The sequence below is a fragment of the Bombus terrestris genome, chromosome 15 (genome assembly GCF_910591885.1).
Source record: "Bombus terrestris chromosome 15, iyBomTerr1.2, whole genome shotgun sequence".
NCBI classification, from domain to species: domain Eukaryota; kingdom Metazoa; phylum Arthropoda; class Insecta; order Hymenoptera; family Apidae; genus Bombus; species Bombus terrestris.
In genome coordinates, this window is record NC_063283.1 from 1,514,931 (window position 1) to 1,536,461 (window position 21,531).

The 21,531-nt window shown below is 37.0% G+C and overlaps 2 protein-coding genes across 4 annotated transcripts in view; one reads left to right on the top strand and one right to left on the bottom strand.

Moving 5' to 3' along the window:
- LOC100642661 (sodium- and chloride-dependent glycine transporter 1) overlaps positions 1 to 15,919 on the bottom strand; it is a 30,930-nt gene extending 15,011 nt beyond the window's left edge. Inside the window, exons 1-7 of one of the 3 annotated variants that reach the window (XM_048412917.1) lie at positions 15,870 to 15,919; positions 9,399 to 9,505; positions 7,665 to 7,943; positions 4,442 to 4,646; positions 3,651 to 3,844; positions 2,375 to 2,555; positions 629 to 866 (exon numbers count right to left, since the gene is read on the bottom strand). In XM_048412917.1, coding sequence (XP_048268874.1) covers positions 629 to 866; positions 2,375 to 2,555; positions 3,651 to 3,844; positions 4,442 to 4,646; positions 7,665 to 7,917 — 1,071 coding nt within the window. In that variant the 5' untranslated portion in view covers positions 7,918 to 7,943; positions 9,399 to 9,505; positions 15,870 to 15,919. Of the gene's footprint in view, positions 1 to 628; positions 867 to 2,374; positions 2,556 to 3,650; positions 3,845 to 4,441; positions 4,647 to 7,664; positions 7,944 to 9,336; positions 9,506 to 10,077; positions 10,531 to 11,255; positions 11,847 to 15,869 lie in introns of those variants that run through there. The other 2 variants (XM_003401102.4, XM_048412916.1) reach the window with 2 other exon arrangements.
- Positions 15,920 to 18,509: 2,590 nt separating this feature from the next.
- Positions 18,510 to 20,658, top strand: LOC100650579 (trafficking protein particle complex subunit 1). The gene is made up of 3 exons (XM_003401164.4): positions 18,510 to 18,900; positions 19,139 to 19,348; positions 19,445 to 20,658. Exons 1-3 carry the CDS (start codon positions 18,802 to 18,804, stop codon positions 19,571 to 19,573), a joined length of 438 nt encoding a protein of 145 aa, XP_003401212.1. The 5' UTR covers positions 18,510 to 18,801; the 3' UTR covers positions 19,574 to 20,658.
- Positions 20,659 to 21,531: the final 873 nt, after the last annotated feature.

Sequence of the window (21,531 nt, forward strand, 5' to 3'; positions counted from 1 at the left end):
GAAAGACGAGGACAGGAGGAAAGGTGTGGATTTCAGTGGGACGGCAAACCATAACTCTTTCCATGATATACGAGCCTCGAGGCAGAGAGACGGGAGGTGATGCAAAAGTAACACGGCACGATCGTCTGGCTACTCGCGAGCACATTTTCCCTCACAGCTCTTTTGACGAATACGGCGGCTGGCGTTCCGGTTTTCGCGGCACTTGAATAGCGCCTTCTTAGCTGGCTCGGTAGGACGAAAAATTTTTGCCTTCTCCTTCTCGCGCGCGCAAACCCACACCGTGCAAATAACAAGGCCGTACTTTAAACTTTAAACAACATGGAAATACGATGCTCTTCATTTTCAAAAGTCTTCACGCTTCTCTGCTCATGCCCTTTCCTTTCTCCCTTTTTTACTTTATCTCCCCTTTCTTACTTTCACCTATTCTTTCGCTTCTTCTCGCTAAACCTTCTTTCTCTTTGCTCGGCAACCGCGAATCGACTTGCACAGTGCTCTCCTTAACTTCAAAAGTACCTACTCCATTTTTTAACGAACTTGTAAAACGCGAGGAGCGCGCACGGTTCAACTCGTTCAATCGATCGTTACTTTTCGCGAATCTACCATCCTGTTGTTTGATGTAAGTACTTACTTGGCTACCGATGCCTAGGATGAACAGCATGACGAAAAACAACACTGCCCAGAGATTGGGCAACGGCATCCGTGCCACGGCCTCTGGGTACGCGATGAAAGCCAGCCCTGCCCCGCTTTTGATCACGTCGTCGATTGGCATGCCCACTTGACGGGCAAGAAATCCCATAATGGAGAAAATTACGAATCCGGCGAAGATCGACGTTGCAAGATTCGTAAACGTCACGATAATTGCGTCTCTGAGAGAAGTAAAGGAGAAAAATATATTTAAGACAGGTAGCAGGAAGTTTGCCTTCTCATTAGATCGAATACGGCAGGTTCTATCACATTTTTATATTTTCATGCATTCTGACAGATTGCCGTACCCTCCACGATTATTACGAGACCAAGATCATTTATTATTTGTATCTACAAGTCGTTTCCGCAGGACGTCTGAATCGTGTATGAATATTTCGCAAACGACGGACGATAAAAGCTCGTATCAAAGGCATCGGTGTGACCGAAAATAGGTGGATGGTACCGTGTTTTAGCTTCGTATCGTCAGGAGAAAACGACCTTCTGATTCAGCGAGCGACGCCATGTAAGGCTTTTCGGAAGTATAAAATGTATCACGCGATAAGGGCGAGACGCGGCAGTTAAATGACAGAACAGAGGAAGAACAATTAATAATCACAGGTAAAAGTTGGCCAGCTGGTGCGGCAAGTTATATTCCGGTGCTGCACTACTTGCTCATTCGACTTGCGTCGCACTGATATAATTTATATACGCGATGCAACGTGCAACGAATTGTATCTACCGTTGGGATAGAAGTTCAGCGTCGGATAATCATGCTAATTACGACTTTCTGCAATATTTCGAGCACGTGAACGCTCCGACTCGGCGAGTATCGTCGTTTCGGAGGTACCGTGGCATGGATGATTCATCTTACGATCAGTATCGTACGAAATGAAGCAGACGTTCTCAACGTCCAAATATCGTGGCCACGCGCATTCACTGGCTCACTGTTTCAAATACACTCTGGGCTTGATAAGTCTAGCTTTAATCCTCTTACTGTCGATTTAAACTGTCGGTAGTGCGCTGCAATAACTACGTCGAAGAATTAAAAAGATGTTGTTTCATATGGATTTTGGATATAATCATTTATTGATTAATATCTGTTGGCTAATATGTACTCCCCATATGGTAAATTTTAATAAGTGAGATAGGAAATGTGTACGTAACGATTCATATATCGTCGTGAAAATAAATATCTCGACGAATTTTAAATCGCAACGATTTATAGTTTTTAATGTACTCATGGGACACATAGATTCCACAGCTAAAAGATTAATCATTTTACGACGAATCACGTCATTAGAAGATCGCTACAGTCGATTCCGACGACAGAATTCAGACATTCGAACGCTTTTTCATTCGAAGCACGAGTGCAAAATCGTTGGTGGACGTATCCAAAGATTCACGCGAATGTAAAATGCATTATCGTTACTGCTGACTTTTAAGTGGATGAATCGTATTAATTGAGCGGAAGATTTTAATTGGATATCCGTGTAATTTTATTCGATTGTCGAGAGCGTAATGGTGAATTGGTAAGAACACGAATAGATTACGATGATCTACATTTGCTCATTCATAAATTTATTTCCTGATGCATGAATATACGCTTTCGACCAATTTCAGAGTACACAAAATTCGTAGTAGCGTTATAAAGAAGGAGTCGCGTGGTCGAATATCGAATGTATACGCTTACCTGTGGCAATTGTTATTGAAATTACTGTAGCTCGAAAGAGTGATCAAAGATCCACAACCAATACCAAGGGAATAGAAAACTTGGGACGCAGCATCTGCCCATACGCTAGTTGATTTCAGTTTTGACCATTTTAGCGTAATAAACCAAAGAGAACCGTCACCAGCACCGTCCAGTGTAACACCTGCACGTGTACAATAAACCAATAAAAATTGACAAATTCTTTAAAATAACTGATATCGCTAAAAAAAACATATTCTTTATGCAATCCAGTGATACATAAAATTCTTAAATTTAGATTTTTATTTCGTATTTGAAGTTTAATGTCGCATAAAGAGATATCTCGTTTAATATCATTTTAATACAATTTTAATATTCATAAATTATCAATTATCTTGTCGAAGAATTTTAATTATGAAACTTGATATACGCGAAAACCTCGCGCGGGTCATGATGCCATTTTATCATCCCTGATCGTTAACAATTAATTTATTTTTTAATTTGTTGACAATTCATCGATTGTAATATTCTCTTCCGATTCGTTGATAGTTATTTATTGCGTTCTTAATGAACGTGTCCGATGATTGAAAAATAATTGTTTTGCAGCAATTCTGAATTAATAATATATTGCAAAGTATTCATTTATTCTGACGTATAATTAAAATTTTATATCATCTGAAAAATCCTGACGATCAACGGACACCCTGTATACACATAGCGTCGTAACATTCTTTTATACGATGGAGAAACAGTTCTAAGATAAAAATGTACATTATATAATTTTTTTTTTTTTTAAGAGTCTGTGTAATAGCAAACATATTAACTTGAGCAATAAGTTCTTTCGCTTTTCATCAATATGCATTTCGGAGAATGTTATCGGTATATTGCGAATTTTCATGTATCTATAATAGTTTTAAAGCTGCAAAAATCTACAGATTGCAAATAGTATATAAAAATATATGAAATATTCAAAGTGAAGTACTCTTTATAATTTTTAGTGGATGAAATTTAGTTCTGTTCGCAGAAATATGAAATTGCATAAAAGCCTCCAGTCTAGTTCTAAAATTTATTTAAAGAACGTAAAGATACATGTGTTTGAATTTATGTAAAATAAATTACACCTTGCTTAGATAAATTTTACTTGAAAATAAACACACTTGACGCTCTCTTTTAAGAAAACGTGAATGAGCTTGTTTCTCAACGTAATACATAATTCCTTAATCGCATCAACGAAGAAATTTCTATTGCATGAAAAGCGTTTTTCTTGCGTTCTTCTTACCTCGTATCAGCAGCGCTGTAAGTATGACGTAAGGGAAAAGCGCGGTAAAGTAGACGACCTTCCCAATGGACTGGACACCGCGCATCAGGCATAGGAAGCAGACTATCCAAGCGAGGGTGAGACATCCTAACAATTCCCATCTTATGCCTCCAAAATGTTCCCACGTGGCACCTCGTAGACCCAATACACGGTCGCTAGATTCAACCAACGATAATATCCGATCACGATTAAATATTTCAGCTTTCTCCGTGATTTTCTTATTTATAAACGAATAACAAACTACATGATAGCTAAATAAAGATAGAAGGTAAATAGCAAAATGGAACATGTCATAGTTAACTGAAAGATGCTATGAAAGAATGCTTTAGTAAAAAGATAGTCAGAAAATTTTACGTGGACAGCATTATTGTGTTTGCCGGCGAAATGGGAAAAAGTTGTAGAAAGAAAAGGTGATTATGTTTTTCTTCGTAGCACTCTCCGGTACCACTGACCTAATTCTCGACATAAAAACCGGTCTACTTTCCTCGTGTGACCCAATATATTTAGAATATCGATTTTGGAACTAATACTCGCTCGAGCTCATTTCATTAGAAGAAAAGTAATTACCAAGTATTATAAAAACTGCTGTATTTAGATATATTATTCTGCATATCGCGTGCGTTCTGTTCGTTTGTTTCGTGATCTTTCGTAAATGCGCAAAGATCCGTGATCTAATGATTATCGTGATCGATATATCGAAAGAGAAAAAAAAAAAGAAAATGCTTTATAACATACACTGGTTCATGGCATACTTGAAATATTCCTCCGAAGAAAGGGTGCGAGTATAAAGGTGTTGGAGAAGTTCCAATCTGTTCGTATCGAAACAATGCGTGACGTTGCCATCCTCGAAACCAAAGTTCTTGCAGATAAGCCTGGCCGATATGCAAGTCTTGTTGTAAAATATCGTTTCCGGATCATTCGTTTGACATTGAATCCCTTGTAGGCCACTATAACAATCTGTACAAGTCGACATTATGGCTTTATCCCCGCATATCCAATATCGTTGCCCTGGTTACGCGATAATTAGGAAACAACATCAAAGGCTTCCAAAGGCTTCCAAAGGCTATCGCTGATTGAAACGAAATAGCTGTCGTTTACAGAATACGATGCGTCGTAGAGCTGACAGCGTATGGTTCGATATTACATGCGATAGCTGGTCATATACACGTATACCTATGTTGCCTATGTACGTATGTATATCCGCACTGGTACTTTGTTACGATCGTCGAGAGACCGCCACTAATTACACGAGCGCTTTGTTGTTCTCCCCGCATTTATTTCAGAGAGATACTTCGTTCTACGAGGGATTTCCGGTTCCAAGCGTTCCCTTATGGCGCGGCTACGAGGGCACGCGCGCGCTTGTTTTAGTGACACGCGTAAGGAGGCGGCAGCAATAAGCAGCTGAAGAGACTGCTTTGTTTGTTGAACCTGAGAAAAATCGCACGAACGAGCGTCCTTAACCCCTTAACGCGTAAAACGTGGGCACAGCTATAACCGTCCAAAGTGCATAAGTTTGTGTGAGACACAGACGCAACCATTTTTAACACATTTTCTGTAGCCATGTATTAATAAACAATCACGTTTTTATAAAAATACTTGTATTCTCGTACGCCCTAGGTCGTACTTTGTACCTTATCGAATGAAAAACGTAGGATGTAGCATTAGAATTACAATATATATTATTAATAATATAATATAAAATAACATATATATATATTCATATCTAGTACGCATATAACTTGTAAGATAAGCTGAAAATAAGTTAAGATCTAAAATAAGATAGAATAAATTTCTCGTATAATATTACATAAATATAAAAGTTGTTACGATCCGTACAGCGAGTAAACTTAACGAAGTTATGGCGATTAAGACCTAGGATCTCTAATTTTTAGCTTTTTATACATATATTATGCATACGAATACCCTAAAGCCTACCAGAAATTGATAGCGAAGCGAGCTAGTACGTTATGTGTGTGAAGCATGCATTTGCATGGTGTGAGTCAACCTATTCCACGAAGTGCATTAACCTAAATACACACGTTTTGTCTCGTACGTAACGAACAATTAGATAAGCTTTTTACTATGAGATAAGCAAGCAATCCTTAGGCAGACAAAAAATTAGAAAAAAATATAAAAAAGAGAAATTACACTTTTCAAATCTCAATCCAAATCCCCTAATCGGTCAAAAATGCACAGTTTCTCTTTTTAATGCACTCGTTCCTTCGCTGTGTAATAATATATATATATATATTCATATCTGTTAAGTTTTGTTCTTGTAATTTATTTGATCAATCATAAAGGATACACGCTACTGTGTTAAAGATGACTAGTGCAATCTACATGAGAATATTAAAAGAAATCCACATCAAACGCGTATAGATTTAACGAAGTAACCTGGGAATAGCAGATATAAAAGCAAACGATCGTCTCCATGAAATTGGAAAAATGTCGAATCACCACTTGTAACAAAAAAAAATTCTTTATAACAATATTGGTCATATCAATTGGCAGTCAGCGGTTGGCGGTCGGCGGTCAGTGGTTACAATGATTGCTTTGTAGATGAAAGTTGTAATAAAGTAGAAGTAAAGTTGCTAAACCGAACTGCCATTACAAGATTTTTGTCGCCGTTTTTTCAGCAACAAAGGATGTAATTTATTTTGAACTCTTCGCCGCTGAACAATCACAGTGGATATTTACGATATTATTTTGAATGATTTCTCTAAAAACAGGCGAGTAACTATTACAGCGCGAAATAAATTGTTATTTGAAAATCGAGGTCATACCTCGAACGAGAATATTATCTCGGTCTCTTTTGCTAATTTTGTGTTCTGATTTCGATATCGTAGATCGCACGTAACCCACAAAACATCTTGCACAAAAATTTTTGTAACAAGATATATTTTGAATAAAACATCCAACTCTCGCAAAAAGGGGCATACGTGTACGATTTGAATCGACATCGAGGAAAAGGTGGTGAATGCGATGTAAATAAATTCTTTTAACGAATAAAATCATTTAGTTGTAAAAGTAAATTGCTTTACTATATTCTACGAACAAGCGCAATAACATTTAAAGAACTGCTAAATCGATAAAGGAAGGACTCATATTATATCTTCATCGTAGCGTGCAATTAGAAGTACACTCTATATCTTAAACGAAATACGAATAAAGAACAATGTTGTAGGCTTGTGCCTCTTATCTATAATTTGTAGATATATAGATTAGAATAGATATTAGAATAGATTAGAGTAGAGAGATTGTAGATTAAATAAGAAAAGATAATATGTATGACATAATTTGGCAAATTACGATCGACAAATTACGTAGTAGTTTCATCTATGGAGATAAGATACACGAGAATCATTTACCAATACCAATAGCTTTTTAAAGCTTCAACCCCGCACAAACGATTAGGTGCGACTTTAAATAACCGAAAAGCACGTTGAAACTGAGAAACAAAAATAGCATTTCGTTCCATCCAAGTTAATTAAAGTTTGTTTCTAGAAAAACCGAAAAATATTCGCATGTATCATTCCATATCTATAAAGCAAGCTATATTTTGTTGAACAAAAGATATTCAATATGAAAATTGTTATTATTTAGATATTGCTAATACAAAAGGCATATGTAGTACACGTATATACTCATAAATTGCCAGCTATACAATGTATGGAAAAACATAAAGCAGCATGTAACGATACGAAGGAAGAGGAGAATATTTTTCTCATGTTATGCGCTTCCGTTCTGCAGAGTAGAGAAATTGAATTTCGAAGAAACGAGCCGTTCGTCATTCGATCGTTTAAAACGGTTCTACGACCTCTTCGGGCTTTATGGGAACGATAAAATACGCGTGTGGCACGGTTACGCTACGTTACACTAAATAACAAGTTGAACCCATCGTTCGTAGGCGAGGTGCGTTCTCTAAAATTTACAAGGGGCGCGGCAGTACGTCTGTTATTTTATCAGTGCGCTTACCGTTCGTGTTGAAATCGTTGTCGCAGTAGGCCCAACTGAGCTTCGGCACGAACGAGACGAACGTGTAGAAAAGTGTCCAGGCAACGATCACCATGTAGTAGACCATTACAAGCAAAATGACGACGAGGGTGCAATAACCGAGACCCTCGAGTGCCGGCGCCATACGTGTGAACGCTTCGTTAGGGCCAAGTCCTGAATATTGTCCAATCGCGAGTTCCAAAAAAAATATCGGCAATCCCATGGTTATCAGCATTAAAACGAATGGAATTAAAAAAGCACCTGTAAACAGAGCAACGACTGAAAATACGCGCTATAACGTATTTATAAAGAGTTTAACGAGGATGGCGACAACTACGATAATACGTAGGTTCACGGAAGTATTCGAACACAAGTATCAATCGATGAAATTTTGTTAGCACTGTTACGAGACTTGTAACGCTTGTGTCGGTAGAATCTGAAAATATGTATGGAAATTACAAGATGCTTGCTACAAGTACATATTTCGCGGAGATCATAGAAGTATTTAAGCAGTCGATTATCCATACTATACCGTCATCCATGCATACTACATACAGTATGGATATAAGAGCTTTCCATGGTAGATGTTCAAATACTTTCGTGAATCGATATATACGTATATACATCTTTGTTCGGTCAAATAAATACCGAAGAGTCTATCTAATCTTCTCATTCTAACGTATAATAAACGGCAAATCGTCGATGAAAAATTGGTTAGTAAACGAAAAAATTAAACAACCGCAGTATTAAAAAGTAAGTAAAAAATGGTCTTTTCGATTGAAAAGGCTATTCTTGATGTCGATTAATGTCCCGTTCATGTTCGCTTACGTTGGAACAACCAGATAAATATACCCAAGGAATACGAGCCGATTTATCATTCACTTCGAATGGATACTAATTAAAAGTTATCGAGCCCCTGAGTCTGATTAACGCGACGAAACACCGCGTTACAGTAGAAAGGTTAAAAACGGTCAGCCACTATTCTCTCTTTGGTCGTCTTTCATTAGGAGCCGCCGTGCCGACCGGGGAACAATGAAGAGCTGGGGCCACGTAAACAGAAAAGAACAAAACGACGAGAGTGGAAGTAAAATAGAATAATTAAAAGCCAAGTGTTCAGAATACGCGGGCAGCATCTCTCTCTCTCTCTCTCTCTCTCTCTCTCTTTTCCTCCCTTTTGGAATTTCGCAAATAAACCCGGTGAAAGAGAGGAGCGGCTGTATCAACAGGCACAACCGCACACGCAGCCAGGAAAGATTTATTAAATTTCCCGAACGCTCGGTCACGAGCTGCCAAACTACGCTTAATTATTCGAATTAGTCGCTTCGTCACGTCGACCACGCACGTACACTCCGTGTCACGCGTCTGCTCAGCCGCCTATTTCTCTTTCTCTGCTTCCCCTCTTTTCCCTTTTTCTCCCTTCCGGTTTTCTCCTTTTTCTGCGAAAACGGCCGACGCACGAAAATAAATCATTCCGCGTAATCCAGTAGTTCGTTTGCTAGCCCGTGACCGTCTGTTTAGCGAATACGACTAGACGTTTTTCTCGTATGGGAAAGTCGTGCGCACACGCTACCCGTATCCACATGCAGCATACATACCGTACGTTCACCACGACGCCAGGATACGCACAGCTACGAACATATGTATATATACGTACCACCGCCATTACGATATACAAGGTAAGGGAAACGCCAAACATTGCCAATGCCAACGGCATACCCGATGCAGGATAGAACAAACTCGATGGGATTGGCCCAGCTACCCCGTTCAGGATCCTGCGTTAGCTCCACCAAGGCACCGCCAACTCCCAGTGAAACCCTCTTCGTCTGCCAATAACACGGGTTACGTTATATTTGCATCATATAAATCATCGCCGCGAAACGCACGACAACCGGCAACCGAATGGGGAAAAAAGGGGCCAACAACCGGAAGAACCTCCTGTAGTGGTTGTGTGGGCAGGAAGGTTATGAAATAAATGCGAGTTAACAACAATAGAACATCGATTATCCGAATTCTCTATTATCCGAACATTCCGTGGTTCGAACACGTTTCCCGTGTAAACAGTTCAATCTAAGGCGAACCCGCACTCCACGATCTATCGTACGAATCAGTAGGAATTTAGTCAAGCACTCTGCCCGGTCATAGCATGGCGTCGTGCTAATTCTTGCGATACTAGTGTTATGTGTGAGAAGTTCAAAATATCCAGAACTGTTAGGCTCAATGTCGAGAAGCTAGATTGTAAAAGACGATTTAGCATACATACTTGCTGAAATTAAACTGAATAATGAATTAATGACCGAGCTAAATGGAACTTCTCTGAGTGCCGCGTATTGGCTATAGGCCTGTTAAAAAATTACTATACGATGGCCTAGTTGAAATTCACGATGTTTGACCGTACCATAAGGTCGCTTCCTCGAAACCTCTTCCTCGAAAGGTGTTTTAGGAAACCACGGCACCCCTGCCTGTCATTCTTCGATATCGAACAGCGGAATCAAGTATCTCGATAGTCAAGTGTAAGGACCAGTCTGTGGAACATAGAGTCGGACGAAACATAGGAGAACGTGGAAGACAATACACTCGGGCGAAAGGTAATGCGGGAAGTGGGAAGGTAAGAGCTGCCACTGGAGGACCGTCCAAGGTATTTACGTAACGAGATTAAGGGAACGCTCGAATCGAGTGAATTTATCTGCAAAGTCTAACGGCACGAGCATCGGTAGTTTAATCTACTCGCACTGTAAGCCACCGACAGATAAGATCCAACGAAACGCTGTTCTTTTCCGCGCATGGTCGATCCCATTGTTTCGTCGGCGCATCGAGACGCACGCGAACTCGATTATACCCCTCTCCGAACGAGACTACGCCGCCGCGAGGAGATCGTCGGTGTAATATTTTTGGAACGAAACTCTATGTACTTAACGGGTACTATAGCTTTCATCGTAGATACCGTTCCCGCGTACAATTTTCGTGTACGTTAATTCGAAAACGACGAAGATTGTACGAATGATTAACGATGTTCTACTCTTTCGAGAACTCCATCTTACATGCGTTGCTAGGTTCACAAATCATTAGGACACTTATTCGTTATATTTATCGAAAAATTCGAATAAATTTCACATCGTGAAACGCGTGTAACGCGAACGAAATAACAGATTTGTAAAATAAAATAACTAGGAAATAAAGGAAACGTGTTGATACCCGTAGCGTATTTGCAATAATTCTGTGGCTTTGTCACTTTCACAAATTGAACAGGATCGATTCTTCTAGAAAATCTCCCTGTGACAAAACACATATTTACGTGTATACATCGTTTTCATTGCGTATGTATGTCACGGTTACCGAGCATCGCAAACAACGATCATCTTCGTCCATGAGGCTTTATTCGGTCTATAAGGTGCGTTTGGATCACACTGCTCCTCCTTCGCTCCACTTTGATAAAATTTTGAGACGAAGGTATAAACGAGTAGTCGTCCGACAATAACTCGTCAGATCGAAGATGTTCGGAATTACATTCGCGTTGCGTTCACTATTTTCACAAGCTTGAGGATGATCAATAGCCTAAGCGCGCGCTATGCTCACCTTGGATGTCCACTTTTTAGCTTCCGTCATGGTGATTGTACGAAAATATCAGTAAAATATTTGCGGTCGAAACCGTATTACGAATGCCTCGTCAACTTCGACACCAACTTCGATTCGTAATCGCGATCGCGATCGTCTGCGCAGCTGCGCGCTGCTAGAGAACTATATAACGTCAGATATCAAGATAATCGACAAAAGCTATTATCGAGAGGTTGGTTCTGAATACACTTCATAGTACCGTAGCCGCAAATAAAACGTCTCGGGTCTCGTGAGACGACATCGGCGAGCGGCCAACGTCGTATTCGTTGTGCGACGCGACGATGAAATACGCTTTGCCTTTGCTGTTTCGATTTCGCTTGAGATTCGCATACGATAGAAACGATAATGCGGACTTACACGGCTATGAGTTTAAACAGGTGTTTAAGGGTATATTTGACATCGATCGTTCCCCTTTTTCGTGGATTCCTATTTTAACATCGATACGTCAAATAGTTCGGAAGCTATTCAACTATATATGAACAATCGTCGACATGCGCGTTCAGCATTGTATGATAAAAGCCTGACAAAAATATTTGGACAGCTCTGTTCATAGCAATACGATCGATCTATCACTGATAAAACGGCGTTGTGTCGCTACTACGTACGAATTTGATCGCAGTCTTTTCGTTTCTGTCTGGTTTACACGTGGTATTTACGAAACTGATTCGTTAATCTGTTGCTTTAAAGCCATACGTTCGAAGCTGCGACGTCATTGCGCTTTCGCGAGTGGAACGGCAACACAAAGGAAAATGAGCAATTCGACGAAATTGTAAAAGTTGGGTCATAAATGTATAAAAGTGTGTAAGAACGTCTCATAATTAAATCGCATATTTACGCAAATTAATATTTCGATAAACGTTGTTAGATAAAGGTTGACGAGTCCTTTTATGCTTAATCTAAAATTCTTTGTCAATTGTAAAGATATAAATATCGCAACGCGATAATTTCAAAAATACAACGCAATACAATTTTGAGGATAATGTTTGATATTTGCGCGCATCATATTCTTCCGGTATTATTGTGATAAAGTGCTTAAACAACGATCGATAATCTGGATCATCCTGATCATCATTACTTGAAACGATAATTATAAATGAATAAACAAATGCTATGATTTAAGGATACTGAAATTAATTAACTCGCGAATATAATTGAGGCTTTCTTTATTTAATACACGTGCTTCTCCATTAAATCGATCACTACAATAAGAGCCACCCGATGTATTTTTCGATAAAATAACTGCTCTCGTTATTTGATCGAATCAAACAATGACAAATATTTAATCTATTAAACGAATTTGTACGATAAAATGTTACTGGTGGAAAGAATTAATGTTTTGTTGATGAGCATACGAAACGTTAACAATTCAATCGACTGTTTACTTAGGATGTTCAATTTTGTAGGAAGTGAAATAATACAGAATACATACTACATAAACCTCATGAAACATTTTATATCAGAACAGCATCAGAGTTGTTTCAATATTCCAATACATTTAGTATAGATGATATCGTTTATCTTCTTTCATCTATGTATATTGAATTGAGATCCGTCAATATTTGCGTATAATATTTAAAGACCTTATCTTTGAAGAATTAATCGCGATTGTAATTTAAATGATTTAAAGACAAGTACATACGTTAAGCTTGACAACGATTATCCTCTAAACTTATCTGTTACGAGAGAAAGACAATAAATTATGCAGTGCTTGACTGAAAATGTAAATTGACTAGAGAAAAGTGAAAGGAAAAATTCAATTTAATTTAACAATAAATAGCAATAATAACACAGAATTACTAATCGTCCCAGTCGCTTCCTTTTTTCTAAATACTTCGCAAAAATACTGCTCATCTTCCCGATAACCATACGCAACGCGGACAATCTGTTGATTAACTGGAACGCGGTAGCTGAATCTCGCGTGGCTGTGATTTTAAAAGCACAATAATAGTTGCGGATGATTTCCCAGACGATTTACGGTGGAGGACAGCACAACGGTGGTGGCTGTTTGATGTTCCAAAAGTTGAATTCCGAGATGAAAGAACGTCGAAGGAAAAGCTGACGTGCTATTTTATAGCAGGCACAGGGAAAAGAAAAAGAGTTCTAGTTTCCAACAGAGCAAACGGACAATGATCTCGCGTATCTCCCAATCGCGTATGCTGTATGCAATGGCCTCGTGAGAAAAGAGACAGATTCCGAGTGGAAGAGGTAAAGAAATCTGCTCTACGAGTTCCGGATAAAAGGGACGATTTGCAAACTTACTTTGCCCGGTAGCAAATATTAAACATCCCCTATCTCTGCTCCGTTGGTGATTGCCCAGTAAACAAAAGCGGTGGCTTATCATTTATAAAGACCTAGCCGGTAATTCACAGATTTTACGAATTATGCAGCTTCTGCAGGTGAAGCGCGTAATATTTTCGTAAATATCAGCAGAATTAATTCCTTTGTTCGACATCAAACGATTTATATCGGATCTCATTTATACGCGCAAAAAATTGCGTAGAATGTATCGACAGAAAGAAGCGATATTGTAAAAAGCATCGATGTCAAGTAATTTTTGATAAATAATACATTATTTAATTTCTGCTTGGGATCAACGTTTCTCACAGTGTAAGAATGCGTTAAATATGTAAAATAGCGTTCTTTTCGTTGTAGTAATTTATTTTATAAATGAGATGTATTATAAAATTAATGTATAATACGTATAATTTGTCGTTTTCATTCGAAGGCCGCAGATGAAAAACATGATAAGTCACATTTCCCGTGGTATTACAGGATTTATAGGAGAGTATTTCTAAAATTCAATACGCCGTTTACCAATTCCACATAAAATAAAAACATACATGTGAAATAATAAAAATATATCGAAACGGAAATTTCGAAAAGATTTCTCGGAAAATCAATGAAAAATAACGATTTTCAACGCGATTTTGTTTTGTATTTGCAAATAAATCTATGCGCTCTCAACAGCTGTTTATTAACCAGAAAGATAAATCTTATTTTTGATTAAAGATTTACAAGATCATTTTCAAGAATGTTTCTGATCGCGTGACATCCTACCTTCTCTTACTTAACCTAACATAACCAACAACTCGAAACAGCAATTGACAGAGTGGAAATAAAGGATTTAGCCTTGGCTTTAACATTTCTTGCTACGCTCGCGAAACAAAAATTACCAAATTATATAAACCATGGTTACTTCCGAGTAAATCTATATCTAGCGAACAAGGGCCGAATAGAACCCGGATAACCCAATCGACACAGAAAGTCGTTCGACAAACAAAAGAAGACGAAGTCTTCGATTCACAATTCCGGTAATCCGGTCAGACCGGATTCTTTCTTTCTGCGAAAGAACTATTCCAAGATACAATCGCGGTACCATCTACCGAAGAAAAAGGACAACCAAAGCGATACCAGTCGATAACAATTATTGTTTGACCGATAGAAGTGCAAAATTTTGTTCATCGGAGGTACATTGAGTTGCGCATAGGAAATTTAGCATGGCGATCGGTCAATTTCAATGGGTCCAATCAAAAAGAAAAAAGGACGATAAACAAATAAGCGACTGGGCGTGCGATCGAGCAAGCAAACAAATAAATAAACAGGCATGCAAACAAGCGAGCAGACGAACAAAAATCGGAGCCGTGTGGTTGTTATTGCTACTCACAACGTTGTAAAATTGCCGACAAAAGCGACATCTAGTACGCTTTGTGAATACACAGTGTCGATTTATCGTAGACTGCTTTATTGCAATGCGATCGTGTGCTTGACCCTCGTGTGTGCTAGTTTGGTGCAGATCACGGGAGTATGTCGCACGAACGTTTTTCTCGCTTCGCAGCGTTACACGGATTTAACCTCTTTACCTTGCGCGATCATCCTAGAGGATCTTTCCTTAAAATATCAATTTTTTCTATTCGCTTCAACTTTTATATCTGAATGTTACTCTTATTCCAATAAATAGAAAGGCTTTTTACGTCTTAAGGAAACGTTTAGCGTAAAATTGGAACGAAAAATCACGTAAATGACAATTGTTTCGCATCTTGCTTAAATCGGAGATAACCTTTAACGTAAAAAGAACGCGATTAAGTCAAAATGGAACAACTGAAAAAACGTGGCAGGATTATATAACTTTATCGCTATTCTATTCAAGACAATTGCGTAAGATAATTCTGGTCGGAAGATATTTGCGATTATTGTGGCAGTGAACATGTTGAAAGAAAGAAAAGGGAACAACGCGGCGAATCCACGAGAAACGTTCATGAGCAGCGTAGTGTCGGTTAAATAACCATCGTAAAATATTCGCGTGGTTCTGCGGGAAAAGCCGTCTGTTCGCTCCAAAGCTGAACCAGGTCGGCAACCAATAGTTAAGGATAAATTGACCGTTAAATCGTGTGAAATTGTGGTAACGTCTAGTTGGCCCAGTCAAAGTCAGAATAAATGAAATTGACAGAGAAGCACTCATAATAGAAAGGACACTATTGAGTAAACTTGGTAAGCTTTCATCAGGGCCGGTATAGTCCTAGTAGTGTACGACTATAGTTGTCCTACAACTCTATATGTGTACCATTTTAAGCTTACCGTTTCAAACGTTTGGCCAGCGGGTGATTATATTACACGAGCGCGTAAACCCCTGGTGCGGCGAGGTCGAAGCGCATGATGCACTCGAAACAGTCGGTTCAACGCGCGCTGGCTACGTTCGTTTGATTTACAGCCTAGGTCATTGTTATCGAATCATTCCAGTCACCGACGATGCGATCGTTCGTTTTATGCGGTGATATTTTTATCGCGTTCCATGCAGATTGTATTTCCGGTGTCGAGGAGGTGTAAACACGCAAACCGTTATGCTGCAGCTGACGCGTTTGTGACGAATGTGTATCGAAAGATTTCACTTAATGGAAGAACGTACAAACTCAGATTTCACTTTTCGTGTACCTACGTAAGAGAAGATCGACCAAGTATATCGCGATACGTTTATTCGAACGCCTAACGTTCACAGAAACAATAGATACTGCACTGTTGAGATGTTCCAAAGGATGATATTTTTTTCTGTAGAATGTAAGATTTTTTTTTATTGACGAAAATTAAATAGAGTTTCGATCTTGCTCGATCGACTAACTTTTCTAAGACTGTCTTTCTCAATCCTGTATTTAAAAGGGATTACGTATGCGCTGGAGTATCCTGAATCCTGCATTTGGAAAAGTGAATCTACATTTTTCTGAAGTTGTTGCTACAGCTGGATACATGAAATTGGATCTGTCTAGTAGACCGGTGTAAGACAGGATTAAGTGATTTATCACATAAAGTCCTTCCTCCTCGCAATCGATGATAAAGAAAAGGAGGATCTTTCCAATGAGGTAAACGTCTCGCTAATTCCATTAACGAGGAATATACCAAAAATGTATAGGGGAAGAAATTGTCTAGAAATTGTTAGTACAACCGGTTACGTAAAATTAATCCGTCTAAGGATTCGAGGGAGCACGACATTGTTAACTACTTATCTTCCGGTCGTTCGCCGAAATTCGTTTCATTTCAGTTTCACGATCATAGCCAGCGCATTATACCTTTAACCTCCGCTTATAGCTCGCAGTCCCTCCGCAATGGGCATTATACGAGCGTATATCATCCATAATTTGTTATCCTCTATTATTCTATGCTCCCGTTTACGTTGTATTTATTTGCATAGCGTCGTTCGCATAGGTATTATACGGTTCTACGGTAAAGCTTTCCTCCGGCTCTCCTCGACTTTAGCTTTCCCTTGACTCTACTCTAACAGTAAAAAAGCAAATGGCACATTCGACGTCGGAGAAGTCCGATCGAAAAGCGACGGTTTACGTGCTGAGCTCGGTGAGGTCGTCTACTGCGATACCGTTATGTGTTAATAAAAGTGCTCGAAACGATAATCGTGCCCAAGCTCCAGCCACCAGCACGTTTTGTACTCGGCGATAAATTCGCGCGGCAACTCGAATCCCTATTTGCCCCACGAAAATGTCGCGAAGAGTCGGCAAATAATACATAAAACGAAAGCAGTCTGACGCTAACGATACTGTTTCTACTTACTTTTCGCTCATTAAGTTTGGTTGGCTGTTTTTCTGATCCTTACTACTGTCGTTCCGATGAGTTCGATGGGATACAACATAGAACGAGACGCACCTATGGCTTTCTGGCATTTCGTGCCCTATGAATTTGTAAGATTTACGTATTCTAGTTTTATTTGCGCTATTATATTCATTTGAGATGAACACAAGAAAAGAAGGAAAAATGGCAAACATACCGAGAGCGCGTTCACGGATACATAATCGCAAGTCTCTTTAAAAAAAACTCAATGAATTTTGCCCTATGTACCGATCAGATTCTTTCGATTATCGCATGTTGTATTTACTTGTCAAGGCACGCATACGCGCATAGGCGGTATATAGTATAGTACAAAAATGAAATATGAACATGTGAGTAACGATAAAACCTACATATTAGTATGTATATTATCTTCATGATGCATTAAAGCATGCGTAGAATTCTTTATTTTCTCTACAATAATAATTTCCAATTTCATGGTTATATCTAAACCTCTAAATCGTGGAACACGGAAAAATATTTCATGTTACGTCTATCCTGTACTTCATCGATGAGTGCAATACCTTGTCTTTGTTTCTAGCTATACCAACTATCGCATTTGGATTGAATATACAGTAGAGTTCCATGTCGGTATACAATGTCGGTTCTGCAATGGTCGGTAATGCAGAACATATAACACAATGTCCCGTCAAATGGTAAGGTCCCTTTCTATCACTTTTGACGATTGAGTGGTTCTACAAGTAGTCCTGTATACATAGAAAAACTTAATCGTTTTCTGCGCAGAAGGAAATGTAGTGATAAGCCATCTTCAGACTCTCGTAAGAAGCTGACATCATCGATAAGATAGATTACCGATGAGATATTTAACGCTCTCCGTTTCGCGTCGCACGCTTTAGGGGTCACTTGATCTCTCGTACCATTTTCGTATCGCATGCAACGTTATCGTTTCAATATAGCAATGGTTTGAATTCAAACTAAATTTTTCTATAAAATTACAAATAAGGTATAGAACGGAACATTTTACACATGTCGTACTCTAATCGTATTATGATACAACTGATTGAAATTGCGATTTTATGCAGAACCTATTATATTTTCAATATTAACCAATTTTAATACGTTTCGACTGCTGACATTCGCTGTCATACTTGAAACTATTCATTTAATAAAACGATTTTCTTCCGTTCATATCAATGAAAGTTTTTTGAATCTCCTTTGATATGTTTCCTATGTTCGCCGTAGGAAATCGCAGAGGGCGTAAGAAACACTGATTTTTTTGCAAGTCGGCGTTTCATAACCTGAGACGCAAAGCTGCATTTAATGTCATGTCTATCCTGCATTTAATCAATGGATACCTCACTATGCTATCGTCGATAACTAATTGATTGAATATTATCATTTTAACAGCAAAACAAAATACACAACTGTCAGGAAAATTATGACAATTCATAATTTATATATATTTTCCAAAAATGGAACATTACTGTATTATGCAGAATGGAATAGGTTGAATAAATCTGGAATCACAAAAGGAGAGGTATGTATGAATAACTATAACAGAATTGTTATTTTAAAGTTATAAAACATATGCCGTTCCTAACCTTCCCAAGTTCAAATATCCTGTAACCTATTTTATAAAAATCACTAACAATTACTTGTTTAATCCCTTTTTTAAATTAAGTCATTTAAAAGAAGGTCTTTTGTTTTCATTCGAGTATAATCTATGCAATCTTTTTTTCTAAGAAATATACATTATAAAATTGCACAAAATTTAGGAAGCAAAATTAATGTATGGGATGTTATTTTCTATAAAATCATTTGTAAGTAAGATATCCCCATTGGATCCAAAAGAAGGATTTTTATATTATAAAACTAGTAAATATACATTGCATTATTTGGAAACTCCGTCTGGATTAAAATTTGTGTTAAACACTGATAATGTTACACAAAATGCTAGAGAATTATTACAACAACTATATAGAGAGGTGAGTAATACAATGTTGCGTATTCTAGTATTATATTGCTGTACAGTATTTTAGCAAACTAAAAAATCTCCAATGATATAATTAATTTTTTTCCAGGTCTATTTAGAATATGTTGTGAAAAATCCTCTATGTCAATTAAATGAACCTATTCAAAGTGAACTGTTTAAACGAAAAGTTGATGAATTATTTAAAAAATCTCCTTTATTCTTAAGTAGATCGATATAGAATCTTTCATATTATATTAATAAGTATAATATACTTGAATATAAAAATGTTTAGTGATGTTATACAAATTTAATTTCATATTACACGCAATTATTTGTTATTAACAACTAGTATTAATATACATTAATGGAAGTGCAAAAAACTAAACAAAAATATCATATACCATAGAAATATTCTTATAATTTAAATGAATATACAACTTACATTACATTTTGTTATATTTACGAATTTACATTTATCGTAACAGAAACAACTATTTAAACAATATATTTTTGTAATACACAGAACTGTGATCTTCATACAAAATGTACAGTAACTAACAGAATTTGAAGAAATTAATACTTGTAAAAGCATAAGTTACTTTTGTAGATTCCTTTAAATTATTTGTATTAACATATTAATGCATTAAAATTGCACCGTTTTTTTTTGTATCAACGAAATGTACTTTTTAATTTGTATATTTAAATTATTATTTAAAATACGTAAAAATATTGGTAAAAATGCATACTTTTAAAAATGTTCCTACATTAAACTTGCCTTTTTATATATGTATATATTTCGTACCACATACCAGTACTCTAGAACATACTTGCAGGAATATGCCTTATTTAACTAAAACATTTATTATTATTAATATATGAAGATTATATGGCAGCTTATGTCATATTTCGCAATTCGGTTTTTTAGGTCCATGTATCCATTTTTTTTTACATATATAATGTCTCTTTCATACAATTTTCGTCCGGACGTATGACATTAGCTTATCCAAATATTAGCGAAGTTATTAGTTACACACAAAAAACATATATACTGGGACAATAATTTTACACAATTATATACACATATTTAAGTTTTGCAGAACTTAGAATAAAAAATATATGAAAGGTAAAATTGTTAAAAAATGATTACAATGTTCCTTACACTGATCGTTAGTGATTTATGTTTAACATTACATAAATGTAAATATCTATATCGGCAAGAAACCAAATCAAAGCTTTTGACATGCCTAATAAAGCACCTGATATTAACACATATAATTCACCGAGATTAATAATAAATAAATATAAACTGAAGATAAAAAACTACCATACCTCTTTTTATATTAATGTTCATTTTTTTCCTTAAAATTGCATAACATTCACTGTCAAGGCATATTCATTGCCTTTAATTGCATACATTACATTATGTGTATTTTCATACATCGAAGGACATTTAGAAAATGTTCGTGTACAAAGGTTCTTATGATACTTATACATCTGAAAATATGACTGACAAATGAAGAAATGTTTCATGCATGGAAAATAATAACCGTTGCTTGACATAAAATGCAACTAAAAGGCATAGTAATAATTTTTCCATAATGTTTTATACAGTTATCCTATTTTATATCACGTGAAAATTTTATTTCTTTTGAAGAATTCTATCATAGAAAAATTTTAACGAATTCGATACGTTTTATATGTGAGCACTGTTTTGTATACGAGAATGTAATTTTTTCACGTATAACAATATTCTCAAAAAAACATTGGCACAAAATGAAAATTATCCATGTTAAATTAATTTGCAACTTTTGTGTTATTGAATTGAGGCCCGATTGTATATATATAACTATACACACATACGTACATTACACATATTTATACGCACGCACTTCTGAAACATGAATGCACATACTACTTACTTCAATACGCTTCGCCATGCAAAGTTGCTCTTAATTTGTTCCCTCTACTGCATTCATAATACGTTTATACATGGTGTGCATAAATATAGTAAATTCGGCATTACTGCACGCATATGGTGTACACTTAAATACATATATACACATATACAATAACAAACGAAAGTGTAAACTTTGTTACACTATTCTTATAGAGAAATGATATACATTTTTTAACCGATTCACAAAAATTAGACAATTATAATTACAAATTAAATCTAGTACACAAAATGTGAAATCA